Genomic DNA, 13984 nt, shown 5'->3' with positions numbered 1-13984 from the left:
AATAATAATAATAATAGTAACCAAAAAACTAATAATAATAATATTATATATTATTATTATTAGTTTTTTTTTCATCTTCGTTTATTTTTGGGTTACTCTATTATTAGTTATTATATATATATAAGAAATTTTTTTATATATAATAACAACTTTTATATATAAGAATTTTTTTTTTATATATAATAACAACTTTTATATATAAGAATTTTTTGTTTTATATATATAATAGAGTAACAAAAAAAAACGAAGATGAAAAAAAAATTAATAATAATAATATTATTATTATTAGTTTTTTGGTTACTATTATTATTATTATTTTTTTTTTTCATCTTCGTTTTTTTTGTTGGTTACTCTATTATTAGTTATTATATATATATAAGAATTTTTTTTTTATATATAATAACAACTTTTAGTCAAAAAAAAAACTTTCTTTTAAGTAAGTTCATAAAAATATAACAACTTTTAAGTTTTTTTTTTCTTCATTTTTTTAATTAAAAACCCACATTAATTAATGAGTTGACAATTAAAAATAAATAAAAAATAAATTAATTTCCACGTGTCATGCCACGTCAAGATTCTTCCATGTCATATGCTCACTTGTTAAGTCAGGGGGGTAACGCAAAGAATCTTGACATTGCAGGGGGTAATCTCAAAAAAAAAATTTGCAGGGGGTAACGCAAAACTCGTCTATTTTGTAGGGGGTATAACACTATTTACCCTAAATATAATCAATTTTAATTCAAAACATGAGTTTTTATAACAAAGTAGATAAATCTTTGTAGAAAGAATAATTTTACATAAGATTACATTAATTATAATTTGACAAAACATTACTTTAATTTTAAAAATAGCAAAACATGAGTTTTTATTTTATCTCAAAACATAAATATGAGACCTTTTATTAAGTAGTAGTAATTTTTAAAAATAATTATGAGAATGTGTCAAAGAAAAGAAAGAAAGAAAAAATAGAAATTTTATTAAGTAATTTTTAAAATATTTTTGGAGGCAGTGGTACTGTCCATTCTTATTCCAATTCCAACAAATTGAGTAACTCTTGTATTGTAAGCAATTACTCCAATAGTATTTTTCCCTTTTTCTAACGAACTCCAATCCACTACTAGCCGATCATCATATAATAACCGCCTCCACTCACTCCAATCCACTGCAATCCACTATTTCACATGTTCATCTTCTTCTCATTCATTCTTCAACAACCTACACTGCGATTTCCGTTTCTTCTTTCGCGATGAATCGCTTAAAGGACATTTTCCGCCACATATCCAAATCCAATATCAACATGCTTCTTGATTTTCACTCAAACATTCTTCAAAACCCTAACACTATTACTCTATCTCGCCGATTTGGAACCCAACTCGATCATCAATTGAACAGAGATTTTTTCCTCAAACTTTGGGTTTCTGATGCCAAAATGCAAAACCCTAAAGGTAGTAAGAAATCGATCAAATTTCATCGTGTTGATCTTGTACCTAGATGCTTTTCTGCTGCATCAATTGATTCTGTTACAAACAAACTTAAACGGGGTATGAAGCAACCTCCTATAAGCCAATCGTTTCCAGAGTTTTCAAAATCGGAATCTCCAGAAGAGGTGAAATTTGTGTCCTTAATCTTGCTTTTACTGTATGATTGATAACATGAAAGATTTCAGGTTTTTAGGTATAGGTGTAGTTTTTAGGTTAATCACTGTGCATTATGGTGTTAATTTATTATCAGGCTATGATTAGAGTTTAATTGTTGTAGTATAATTGAAGACTGTCTTGGATTAAATTATTGCTTGTGGGGAGTATTTTTTCAGTTCAATTAGGTTTATGATTCTTGATTTGAGAAAAATCGTTATAAGCTTATGAGTGGTTATGGATAATGTAAACATGATAGGTTATGGAAAAATTGCGATAAAGAAATGAACTTCAATATTTTCTTGTTTAGAAGTTTATCCAAATTGATTGACTGGATGCTTACAGTCATGTCGATTAAAAAGGAGGCTGCAATTGGATAGTGTTTGGAAAGAATCTTTTTACTTTGTTTTTCCTGGAAAATATGATCCGATTGAAGCTTAGGGTTTAGACATATTTTCTTCACTAAAATGCTCTTCAAAATTATTAAAAGAAGAGAGCAAGAAGACCCCAATTATAATTTTGTTCGTTTGAAATCTAACATTGAGATGTTCTGTTTCCCCTTATTGATCTTGTTAGGCCAAGGTAGCACCTCTGCTTGCCAGATCCAACTTGCTAATTACCAGAGATATTGAGTGGGCCAATCTTGTTTTGGGATTTGAACAGGTGATCCTCTTTATTTTTTGATGGCTGGTTCATTTGGTTATATCTGTCACAAAATAAACTTATTTAATAGTCTAGTTCATTTATCATTCTTATTACATATGATGGATAATTTGTATGCTGAGGCTGCGGGACATTGCTCTGGTATCTTCTAAAAATTTTATTATGCTTGACTCTTGTTCATGACTTTATGTCTAATTTTTTGACTTTGTTTCATTGTATTTTAGGAAAATCGTTATGCCATTGTAGATGCATGCTACCCACAGTCGGTCAGTGATAATCCTCATCTCTTGTTCATCTACTTATGATTTCCTTGCATAGTTCGTAATGATGATGGTTGACCTTGTTTGCTTCTTGTCATGATGCAGCCTGTAGGGTTAATTCGTGAACAGAGCAACTTCATTGCCAGACAGGTATTCAATAATTTTATCTTCACTACCTTTGATTTCTTATTTTATACAATTTCTGTCCAGATTGCAAGTGTTTGTGTATATTGCACTATGACTTCCTCTGTTTTGAGAAACAGAGTAGGTAACCCAGTTCTGAGACATAAATTGCTTACCAAGACTCTCGATACAAGTTCCTATCAGATGCATAGAGATTTATCTCTCCACTGCTTTAGGAACAACATATGAATCAGGTTCCGGAAAAATGAGCTAGGGATTACTAACTCCGTTTCTTTGGGGGATAGATAGAGAAGATGACAAACAATAACTTTAGAGTTTTTATTTTATTTCTTTCTCTAACCAGAGTTTCAAGGTGTCAATGAGGGGGGCAAGTGTTTTTGCAGAACTTAGAAGGGGTGTGTATGATATTTGAATAAACTTAAGGGGGGGTGAGTGAAATTTGCCCGTAATATAATATCCCAAAGTAAAAAATCTCTTTACAACACAGTTATTAACACAGATTCTTAACCAGTTAGTCTAAAGACGTAAAGAAATCTACAGGTTGGATAATAGCAGTTCAGATTTGGGCACTTTGTGCAATGACCAAGACCTGATGATGTATGTAATTCAGTGGTGAATTCAACGATGGGTTCATGACATATGCTATATATCTTGGTTTGCAAATATTGATTTGATCTTTTTTCCTTTTTCTCTACTATTCATTTCTGTATTATGAATTTTGTTTAAATGTTAATTTTATTTCATTCCATTCCATCATTTCTTGCTGTAGTTGCTTCGTCTGAGGAGGCCTTTTGTTGCACTCATTACTGATGCTTTGGGGAATGAGCTCTTTAGGGTGAGAAAAATATATATTTTGTACTTATTTTTTACTACATGTGTAAATTTATTAGGATTCACACTAGTGTCATAAGTAAAGCATCTGTCTTTAATTAATTTTTCCTTTGGCTTGAGTGAAGAATTTGCTTTTCTATTGTTAGGTCCGTAGACCCTTTTGGTGGATAACAAGCTCAATTTTTGCGGAAATTGATGGTAAGGTATGTCATTTTTGTTAATGCTGTACATCTTTGTTGCATCATCAAGTTTTTTTATGAGAAATTTGGCTGTTAATTATGTCAAATCCTCTCTTCAGGAAGTTGGAGTAGTTCACAGGCGGTGGCATCTCTGGAAAAGAATCTATGATTTGTACCTCGGGTAATATCAAGTAAATATGTTTTGAGTTGTGGCTATTTTGATTAATTACGGATATGATATGTTTTTACTCTTTTCTTTTTATTTGAGTCCCTATTTATTTATTTATTTTGTATTTTGAACTGGTCTTTAGTCCTTTTGCTTTAGTCTCTAATATACTTATATTTCTGTTTTAGCTCCATGGTACTTGGTTTATGTTGAATTAGTCGCTGCATGAAAACGCAAGTATATATTATGGGAACTGAAACAAAATAGTAAAGACTAAGGATTTATAAATGAAAAGAGAAAAAAAAAAAAAAGAAAAGGAAAAGAGCCAGTTTGAAACCAAAAAACTCTAGAGATTATAACGAGAAAAAAAAAAAGAATATATTACACAGATCAATAACATATTTAAGCCATTAATTGCAAATATTATACTTGCCCTTTTTTCTCTCTTAGACCTAAATATTATATTTTGAAAAAGTTAATTTGTGTTCAAACCAACATCTTATTTTTAGTGTACTATCTTTGCCACATTAAAACTCTTATAGTTGTTCGGTAAATGTTTTCTTGAATAGATGATTCTATTTGCTCCTTATTTTATTGGTTTTATTTGGATTACTTTTACTTAAAAGGTTAAATAAATTTGTCCTCTGCATGAAATGCAAGTCTCATAGACTATGATTTGCAGGAATGAGCAGTTTGCGGTGGTTGAGAATCCTGGCTTTTGGAATTGGACATTCACCTTGAAAGATTTTGATGGTGAGGTGCTTGCTCAAATAGATCGTGATTGGAGGGGTTTTGGCTTTGAGGTTGGATTTTGCATTCACTTTTCTTTTTATAATTTTTTTTTTTTGCCATTGTTATCTTTGTTCAACATTTTTGCCAGTTGTTCTTTACTGTTATTCTCTTTTGGAATTATCACTTTTTTATAAACATACAAGTAAAATTTCCTTTTCAAAATCCGCATTGCATGATCGGGATTTCCATTGTTAAATTAACTCGTAATTAACAGTGTGTCAGGATAAACGGATATTACTACTTAAATGTCTCCTGGGGGATTGATCTAATAAATTGTTCTTATTAGGATTCAAGGCTTGGTTTATATTATTTCAGAAAGATATGTACCATTGCTCTTATGATATGGGGGATAAAAAGAGAAACAGGGTAGCCATTCATTGGATGAGTGATGGTAGTATCTGGAATCTTGTTTGAAAATGTAAATATGGATTGGGTTGCGCATGTTTGGCAAATTTGTTCAACATTGTTTTTGCATTAAAACCATGTTTTGTTATCCAAACACAACAGCTACAAAATGTTACTTTTGTTGTGAAGAAAAATTCCATTTGATATACTTGGGCAAAAATTTCTGCATAATTTAATATTTTACATCTTAAAGTGATTTTTATCAATACTATCCAAACAATATTCATAATGTTAAAATACTTTTCAAACATAATTAATATTTAATATACTCAAACACACTTTTGAGTAAAATCAATTTGCAAAATTAAGTTCATTGAAAATCAATTTTACAAACTCTAATCTCAAGTACACACATAAACAACTCTGATTAGGTATAGCATCCAGGAGTTAGGACTTGTTTTGAGGCAGGGTTTACCCCATATAAAGGGAATTTCAAAACATTAAAGGGTTAGTTCAGATTTTACTTAAAATAAGTTCTGCTATATGCCCTGGCTTTCAAGTTAATAGTTAAAGACCACCCCTCAATTGCTATATGCCCTGCTATATGCCTTAGTCCTATCACTGTACTACTTGTCTAACAGTTGTTGCCGAGTCATTTAACTGAACAGAAAGATTTCATGTTCAATTTTTCAGACTTTTTATCTTGTGTATTGAAGTTCAAACTTGCGTAATGATATACATAATTTTCCTGAATGTGCAGATTCTAACTGATGCTGGTCAGTATGTGATTCGATTTGGAAGTTCTGACCCCGGCTCCAAGATTGGCCTTGCTAATGCGGTCAGAATCCCTTATATTTTAGAAGAAGAAAACAACTCTGCAAATTTCCGTAACTAATTGATAGGTTGCTCTTTCTGCAGATTCAAGACCTTGGTGTCAGTCGCCCACTTACCCTCGCGGAGAGAGCCGTTACGGTAGCTCTTGCAATATCACTTGATAATGACTACTTCTCAAGACATGGAGGCTGGTAAGTTTTAGCATGGCACTGTTTTATTGCTATATAAATAGAGTCTCGAGTAAATTTTGACCTAGGACTATGTGTACTTTCTTTTTTGCCTATTTTATAGTCCGCTTCTCTTGTTCTGACTTTGCCAATAGTCAAAAAGTTGGAATTGGTATTGATCTTCTTTTTTCCTTAATTTTTTTTTTGGGTTGCTAGGGGATTACCCTTCTTGGAGGTTGGCGAGTAAATTTGATTTGACAGACAGTATCATCTGGTTTTCTACTGGCACTGTAATCCCTGAGGGGCCATTCTTTACCAAGTAGTTTTTAAATTGGTGTTCTAAGACAACACCAAGGATGACTCCATTCACATACACATGATAGGTGATATACTAAGGTTTATTTGTTAATGTAACAAAATGAGGATTTTAATTTTTTTTTTTTTTTTTTTTTTTTGTGAATGAGGGTTTAACTCTGATATTTACTTTTGTTTGTTGATTTCTTTTGCTGGATGGCAAGGTGATGAGATAATCCTGATTATTGCTTTGTTAGTTGGTTAAAAGTTGACTAAAATGCCTTATTAATCCTTGTAATTTCAACCCGTTTTCATTTTGGTCCATAAATTAACACAGCTTCTAGGACCTTTGACCTTGGAAGATGGTACTGGATTCAGTATTAAAGTAAGAAAAATGTTAACAAGTACACTTGGGATATTACTTAAGGAAATAAAAGAAGTAATTTTTGCATAAAACCAATTATGTTCGGATTCTGCAAACCGAAATGGTCACGAAAATCACAGGTTTGGATCCTGCGAACCGAAATGGTCACGAAAATCACAGGTTTGGATCCTGCGAACCGAAATGGTCACTAAAATTACAGGTTTGGAGTGTACAGTCCAAAATCAAGTTTTCTGCAGAAATTTTTTACGGTTTTACAGGCCAACATTATGCATGTTCGGAATTTGTTCTTTTGCACTAAATTAAAAGTTAAAAATAACTATTGTCATTACATACGATAACTTCAAACATAATCAAATAAATCACAACTTCAAACTCTAAAATGTAAATTACAACTTCAAGCTTAAAAACAATTCAAGCAAAATGAGTTCGTCTTCATTTGGCTCCATCTTCATTTGTCTCTCACAACTACAGGATCATCTTCATTTGTTTCCATCTTCATGTCACCTTTTTCATTCTTCATAAGTTCGTCAAACTCAACCATCCGGTCCATAAATGTATCCTCCCAAGTCTCAGCCTCTGGCGCCCTATGATTTTTCCATTCCTTACAAGTTGGAGGCAGTGGACACCCAACCTTCAATTTAACATACACAAAATGGTTTGGAACCATACCAACACACACAATGCGTGCAGATGGATCCAACGGTGGACGACCGCGCAGTGGAAAATAGGTTTCACAATAACCAATCTCGTGTTTAGTTAATAAAACTACAACGCGGTTGTAGGCCGTTGCAAGGATATGCCCCATATTTGATTTCACAATCACCATAGTAAATCCAGCTTTTATAGCTCTTTTTTGCACCATTCGATCATCTCATCTCGGACCTTATACTTTTCACACTTAAAAAAATAATTGGCAGTGTTAACCAAAATATTTGCGGGTTCAACTACATTAGGTTGTGCAATGTCGGGTTCATCGATGTTTGGTTTCATTTCAAACGGAGGTTCGGTCATCACAAACCCTACCTATCACAATAAATTTCAAAATTTTAAAAAGCTGTCCAGTTTGGCATGTGGGATCTGAAATGGGTTCGGATTGTATGAGCCAAACGCGACTGCGATCATAAAACCATGAAAATTGAAAAAATTAACGATTTAAAGTGTTTATTACCTCTTGTAGGACTCCGATTGAGTATTGCGCCCCTCTTTGAGTGAATAAACGTTGCTTTCAAGTCTCTGATACGCCAAAAAAATTGACCTAGCTCCAAAGCTCCCAATTGAGTGTCCAAGTGGTTATGAAAGTGCAACTTCTGAAATATAGGCTATATAGACTCTATTCGGATCCTACACACCGAATATGAGCGTTTCCGGTTGGTAGAATCCGAAATGATGCAAAATTTTAAAAATCAAAGCATTTCGGATTGTACAGTCCAAAATCAAGTTTTCCTGGGCAAATCATCAACGATGTACAAGTCAGGCATAGCCAGCCAATGGCTTGTTTAAACTGGTTTCGGATTGTATGGTCCATATCAAACAAGTTTCGGCTTCCATACTCCAAAACCGTTAAAAATAAGGACGTTCGGATTGTACAGTCCAAACCCAGGTTTTCCTGGGCAAAACATCACGTACAAGGCAGACATAACCAGCCAATTGCTTGTTTAAACTGATTTCGGATTGTATGGACCATAACAAACAAATTTCGGATTCTAGAGTCCAAACGCATTTATAGGGTCAAAATGGTCACTTTGGGGGGCCTTGGAGGAAACAATGGGGGGGGGGGAAAGCAATTTTCAAAATCGGAATGCATTTTAACTTCAATGCCAACCATTTCATGTAAATATTGTCAATGAGGCCTAATAAATAATGCTCTCATTTGTGCTCAGGTATGTGATATAATTGAAGATTTTGTCACATCTCAACAAGAGAAGATGTTATAGATATTGAGAAATACGGTGATGTTGTGAAGGTTGAAGATGATAGTAGTGTGGCTGACATAGTAGATCTAACACAATTAGTTAAATTGTATATCATTTTTTTTTACTAATAATCACTTTTTGATATTTTGATGTAAAATGGTTAGTGTATATGACCAATGTCAATAGGCGGGGATGATGCATTTTTTTCCTACATTCTGGTCTGGATATGGTTCACACTCTAAAATGTGAATTAGAATAGGAATATTTTACCAACATAGTGTGACACAAGTGGTGGATATTTGGGTCCCTTAACTATTTGGTCCTGGGTTTGATCCCCGGTCGGTGCGTATGGAGAAACATTTGTTGGAGAGGTCAAACCCCTTAAATGGATCACAGTTACCTCGAGTGGATTAGTCTCCGCAGTTGCGCATGGAGGATACCTTTGGTTTTTTAAAAAAAGAATAGGAATATTTTTATTATTTTCATTACAACTAAAACAAAATTAAGTTCATTTTTTTTATTAAAACATTAGACACAAAAATTACATCAATTTAAATATTACATCCAAAATCTCAATTGCTAATTAAATAAATTAAACAGCCTCCTCTTGTGATTTTTTGTCCCCGAAGTGAAGATTGACTGTTTAGTCGAAATTTTCAACAAGGTACACGAAACTCCAAATGCCTAGATCCATCTTCAAGCATGGACCAAAAAGTTTTGCAGGGTCGTCAGGTTTTTGGCTTCGGTCGTACCGACAACATTAGATCAACTATCATATTTTAACGATTCATCATTGAACCCTTCGGCTAATCATATTGTGCCCAATTAGGACACAAAAATTTCATCGTTGAATAACATACCGCACCCAACCATGGTGACTAAACAACATCGGTATGCGATATGATTAGCCGACGAAGGACTAAACAACCATTACACGCGAAATAGCAAAAACTAAACAAACTAACATTACTGAATAAAGAAAAAGAAACAAAAGAAAAGAAACACAGGTGTGAGACCTCAAATAACTGAAGGCCTTCTTTTATATAGCAAATTTGGTCGCACAGGTGGCCAATTAAAATTGACCACTTGATAGACCTTTGACTAGTGAAGGAGAATTGACCACCGATTATTCTGCTACTCGGGTAGCGGCCTGTCACGACCCAACACGAATCGTGATCGGCGCACGAACTAATACAAGTCCGGCAAGCCTAATGACCGAATTTAACAATAAATATAATATTTCCAAAATGACCATTTACTTCAAAAATAATATTTACTAAAATTTCGACAAAATCACATGTATTTTCAATATTTCCAAATCAAAATAAACCCTGTTTGCAGCATATACATCACTAGTCAAAGTTTCAACATTTACGTTCTTAACTTTATACATCCCAAAATGAAATATTCCTAGACTCAAAATAGCTGCAGATATTCGATCAAACCAAAAGATATATATACAAATTAGCCTTCCATAAAGGAGGCCTACCAAAAGAGTGAGACTGATGAAGATTTGAATGAGCTAACAACTTGCTACTCAGCTGACTGGAAATATGAAAAAATGTAAGAAGAAGGGGTAAGTCACAAAGACTTAGTGAGAGATAACAACCACTACCAACTAGATGAGAAACACACAAAGGCACGAGCATTTGATTTTTAGAAGCTTGTAACAATTATTGTATAGTAGTAACCATGTAATATAAATAATATTTGATTCAATTCGTTATGGTTTAAAATTTTAAATAAGAAAAAAATATAGAAATTTAATCAAATAAAATAATTCGTTACGAAAGAATCGAGGGACGGCTCCATCTCGTTGATAGTCATTTCCTCCTAAGAGTGACCTTTCACTTAGGGGCGGCTCCATCTAACGGATAGCCCTTTTCTCATCGATTACAAAAACGCATTCTCATCCAATCAAATAAAAAGAATTCGTTACGATAGAATCAAGAGACGGCTCCATCTCGTTGATAGCCCTTTCCTCCTAAGAGCGGCCTTTCACTTAGGGGCGGTTCCATCTAACGGATAGCCCTTTTCTCCTTGATATCATATAACTAGGTGCACCTAGATCGTTATTCTCGTTAACGGCTAAATGGTCAAAACTGTGAATTCAAAATACATTCCACTAAAACCATGTTTTAACAACAGTTCCAAACTTATGTAAAATTAAACACAATAAAACCATAATTTTCAATCCGCTACTTTATATATCATAAGAAATCAAACTAGAGTCCATATGTAAACAAATAAGGATGACGAAAACGGTTTCAAAGGCGAATAAAAATATTTATAATCAATATTAACATAGAAAATTAGTAACATATAATTTATAACGGTAGTTAAAATAAGTGATAATGATTGTCATCAACTCACAACTATGAAGACCGGCTAATTTTGCTCTCCAACGACTCCGGGAGAAGCAGATGAAGCAGCAACGGTTGAATCTGAACATCAATCATGTTTATTAAAATTTAGAAAATCATTCTAGAGTTTAAACTAAGCATATGGAACCATAAATTTCCCAAAAATCTACTCTAATCTCTAACATTAATTTTCTAAACCAAATTACATATACCCAAAGATAATTGTTGAGTTATAGATGATATATTTACCTCAAAGAGTCTCAATAAGCAATTTTTAAGGAACGGGTACTCATCTCCACCCTTAGATCATTAACCCTAGCCCCAAAATTATACCCAATCACATTTGTTAAAGCTTTACTTTGGAAGGAGCAAGTTTCTTCAAGGTTGTCTGGTTTCTAATTGAAATTTGGTGATTTGAAAAAATTAAAAAAAATGGAAGAAGGAAAGGTTGGAGAAGTGAGAACAAGGGAGTACTGAGTGAGTGAGAGAGAGAGAGAGAGAGAGAGAGAGTAATACGCAGTGAGAGGGAAAGAATGTAGTGAAATGGGTGTGATGTGGTTTTTTTTTTATGTTTATGTTTATTTATTATTATTATTATTATTATTTATTTATTTTATTTTCATTTGTTATTGTTTAAGTGAAACGGTGCGTTTCAATCTTCCCCCCTAAAAAAAATTCGTCCTCGAATTTATACAACTAACCTCGATTTTCAAATAAGTGTGGATACTTCGAACGCGTGACTTCTTCGGATTCCCACGTTGTCTCTTCACCTGACGGTCCTTTCCAAAGAACCTTCACCGAAACAATATCTTTTGAACGTAGTCGTCTAATGTCCTTGTCTACTACCGCTACCGGATGTTCGGTGTACGACAAATTCTCATCTAATTGAATATCTTCATGACTAATAACATGACAAGGATCATAAAGGTACTTCCGAAGCATAGAAATATGAAAGACCGGATGGACTCCTGACAGATCCGGTGGAAGTGCTAAGCGATAAGCTACAGGCCCGACTCTCTCCAAAATCTCAAACGGGCCGATGAACCTTGGACTTAATTTACCCTTTTTGCCAAACCGTAAAACTCCTTTCATTGGTGAAACACGTAAAAATACATGATCTCCCACTGAACTCTAAGGGACGACGCCTCTTGTCAGAATAAGACTTTTGTCTACTCTAGGCTGTCACTAAACGATCTCAAATCAATTTAACCTTTTCGATGGCATCTTGAATCAACTCCGGACCCACTAGTTTAGCTTCTCCAACTTCAAACCATCCTATAGGAGACCTACACCGCCTGTCATACAATGCCTCAAAAGGAGCCATTTGAATACTAGATTGATAGCTATTGTTATATGCAAATTCCATCATAGGAAAATATCGATCCCAACTTCCTCCAAAATCAAGAACACATGCACGAAGCATATCTTCTAGGATTTGTATAGTCCTCTCGGATTGACCATCAGTTTGAGGATGAAAAGCAGTACTAAGATTCAAACGAGTCCCTAATGCAGATTGAAAAGACTTCCAAAACTGAGCGGTAAACTGAGCCCCACGATCAGAGATAATAGACACCGGAACACCATGTAGAGAGACAATCTCCTCCAAATAAAGTTTAGCATACTAAGATGCAGTATAGGTTGTCTTCACAGGTAAGAAATGTGCAAACTTGGTCAACCGATCTATAATTACCCACACAGAGTCATAACCCTTTTGAGTTCGCGGTAAACCTGAGACAAAATCCATAACAATGTCTTCCGACTTCCATTCAGGTATTTCAATAGGTTGAAGTAAACCTGCAGGCTTTTGGTGCTCAACCTTTAGTTGTTGACACACCAAACATTTAGAGACAAAATCAGCTACATCTCTCTTCATCCATTCCCACCAATAAAATTCTCTCGAGTCTTGATACATCTTGTTAGAACCTGGATGTATGGTATAAGAAGAATGATGAGCCTCCTCCAATATTTTTCTCCTTAACTCACCAACATTTGGAACACATAACCGAGAATTCAACCACAAGACACCATCGAAATCAACTGAGAAGTTTGAAACTTTACCATTGCGTACATCATCCACCGTCTTCACCAAGTCCGAGTCTTTACTTTGAGCCTCCTTAATATCATCAACTAAGGTGGAACGAATTTGCACATGAGCCAACAATGCCTTTGAAGAATCAATCTCCAATTGAACTCTGCTTTCAACAAGTTCTTGAAATTCATTAATTATAGGTCTCTTTATTGCTGCTAAATGAGCAAGACTGCCCATAGATTTTCTACTTAAGGCATCTGCAACAACATTGGCCTTACCAGGATGATACAAGATCGTGCAATCATAATCTTTCAAGAGTTCCATCCACCTTCTTTGTCTTAAATTTAAATCTCGCTGCTTAAAGATGTATTGAAGACTCTTGTGGTCAGTATAAATCTCCAAAGTTTCACCATACAAATAATGCCTCCAAATCTTAAGTGCAAAAATCACTGCTGCCATCTCCAAGTCATGGGTAGGGTAGTTTTGTTCATGTCTTTTTAGTTGTCTCGATGCATAAGCAATAACTTTACCATGCTGCATAAGAACACAACCAAGACCAACTCTAGAAGCGTCACAATAAACTGCATAACCTCCACCACTTGTTGGTAATGCCAAAACAGGTGCTGAAGTCAAATACTGCTTTAATTTCTGAAAGCTCTCTTCACACGCATCAGTCCATTGAAACTCAACTTTCTTTTGGGTCAACCTAGTTAATGGGAACACAGGTTTTGGAGAAATCCTTCACAAAACGCCGATAATATCCAGCTAAACCAAGAAAACTTCAGATCTCCTTTAATGTGGTGGGTCGAGGCCAATTTTGCACTGCTTCAACCTTGCTTGGGTCAACACTTATTCCATTTTTAGACACCACATAACCTAGAAATGTCACATTGTCTAGCCAAAATTCACATTTAGAGAATTTAGCATATAATTTATTCTCCTTTAATGTTTGCAAAACAAGCCTTAAATGTCGCTCATGCTCTTC

The 13984-nt window shown here is 34.2% G+C and overlaps 1 protein-coding gene and 1 long non-coding RNA gene across 2 annotated transcripts; one reads left to right on the top strand and one right to left on the bottom strand.

Moving 5' to 3' along the window:
• The first annotated feature begins 758 nt into the window (after positions 1-758).
• Positions 759-6572, top strand: LOC123913671 (altered inheritance rate of mitochondria protein 25-like). The gene is made up of 11 exons (XM_045964487.1): positions 759-1606; positions 2211-2297; positions 2522-2563; positions 2663-2707; positions 3471-3536; positions 3679-3735; positions 3831-3892; positions 4560-4680; positions 5775-5852; positions 5933-6039; positions 6232-6572. The coding sequence occupies exons 1-11, from the start codon at positions 1247-1249 to the stop codon at positions 6260-6262; spliced, it is 1056 nt and encodes a 351-aa protein (XP_045820443.1). The 5' UTR covers positions 759-1246; the 3' UTR covers positions 6263-6572.
• A 395-nt stretch (positions 6573-6967) lies between these two features.
• On the bottom strand, positions 6968-11526 carry LOC123913672. The gene is made up of 3 exons (XR_006811688.1): positions 11220-11526; positions 7863-11051; positions 6968-7717 (listed from the first exon to the last, which is right to left on the bottom strand). It is a non-coding gene; the product is annotated as an uncharacterized LOC123913672 (long non-coding RNA).
• Between the last annotated feature and the right edge of the window lie 2458 nt (positions 11527-13984).

This window comes from Trifolium pratense, linkage group LG3 (assembly GCF_020283565.1).
Source record: "Trifolium pratense cultivar HEN17-A07 linkage group LG3, ARS_RC_1.1, whole genome shotgun sequence".
Taxonomy (NCBI): domain Eukaryota; kingdom Viridiplantae; phylum Streptophyta; class Magnoliopsida; order Fabales; family Fabaceae; genus Trifolium; species Trifolium pratense.
Note: the sequence above shows the minus strand (reverse complement) of the source record. Positions and strands in the feature narration are given on the sequence as shown.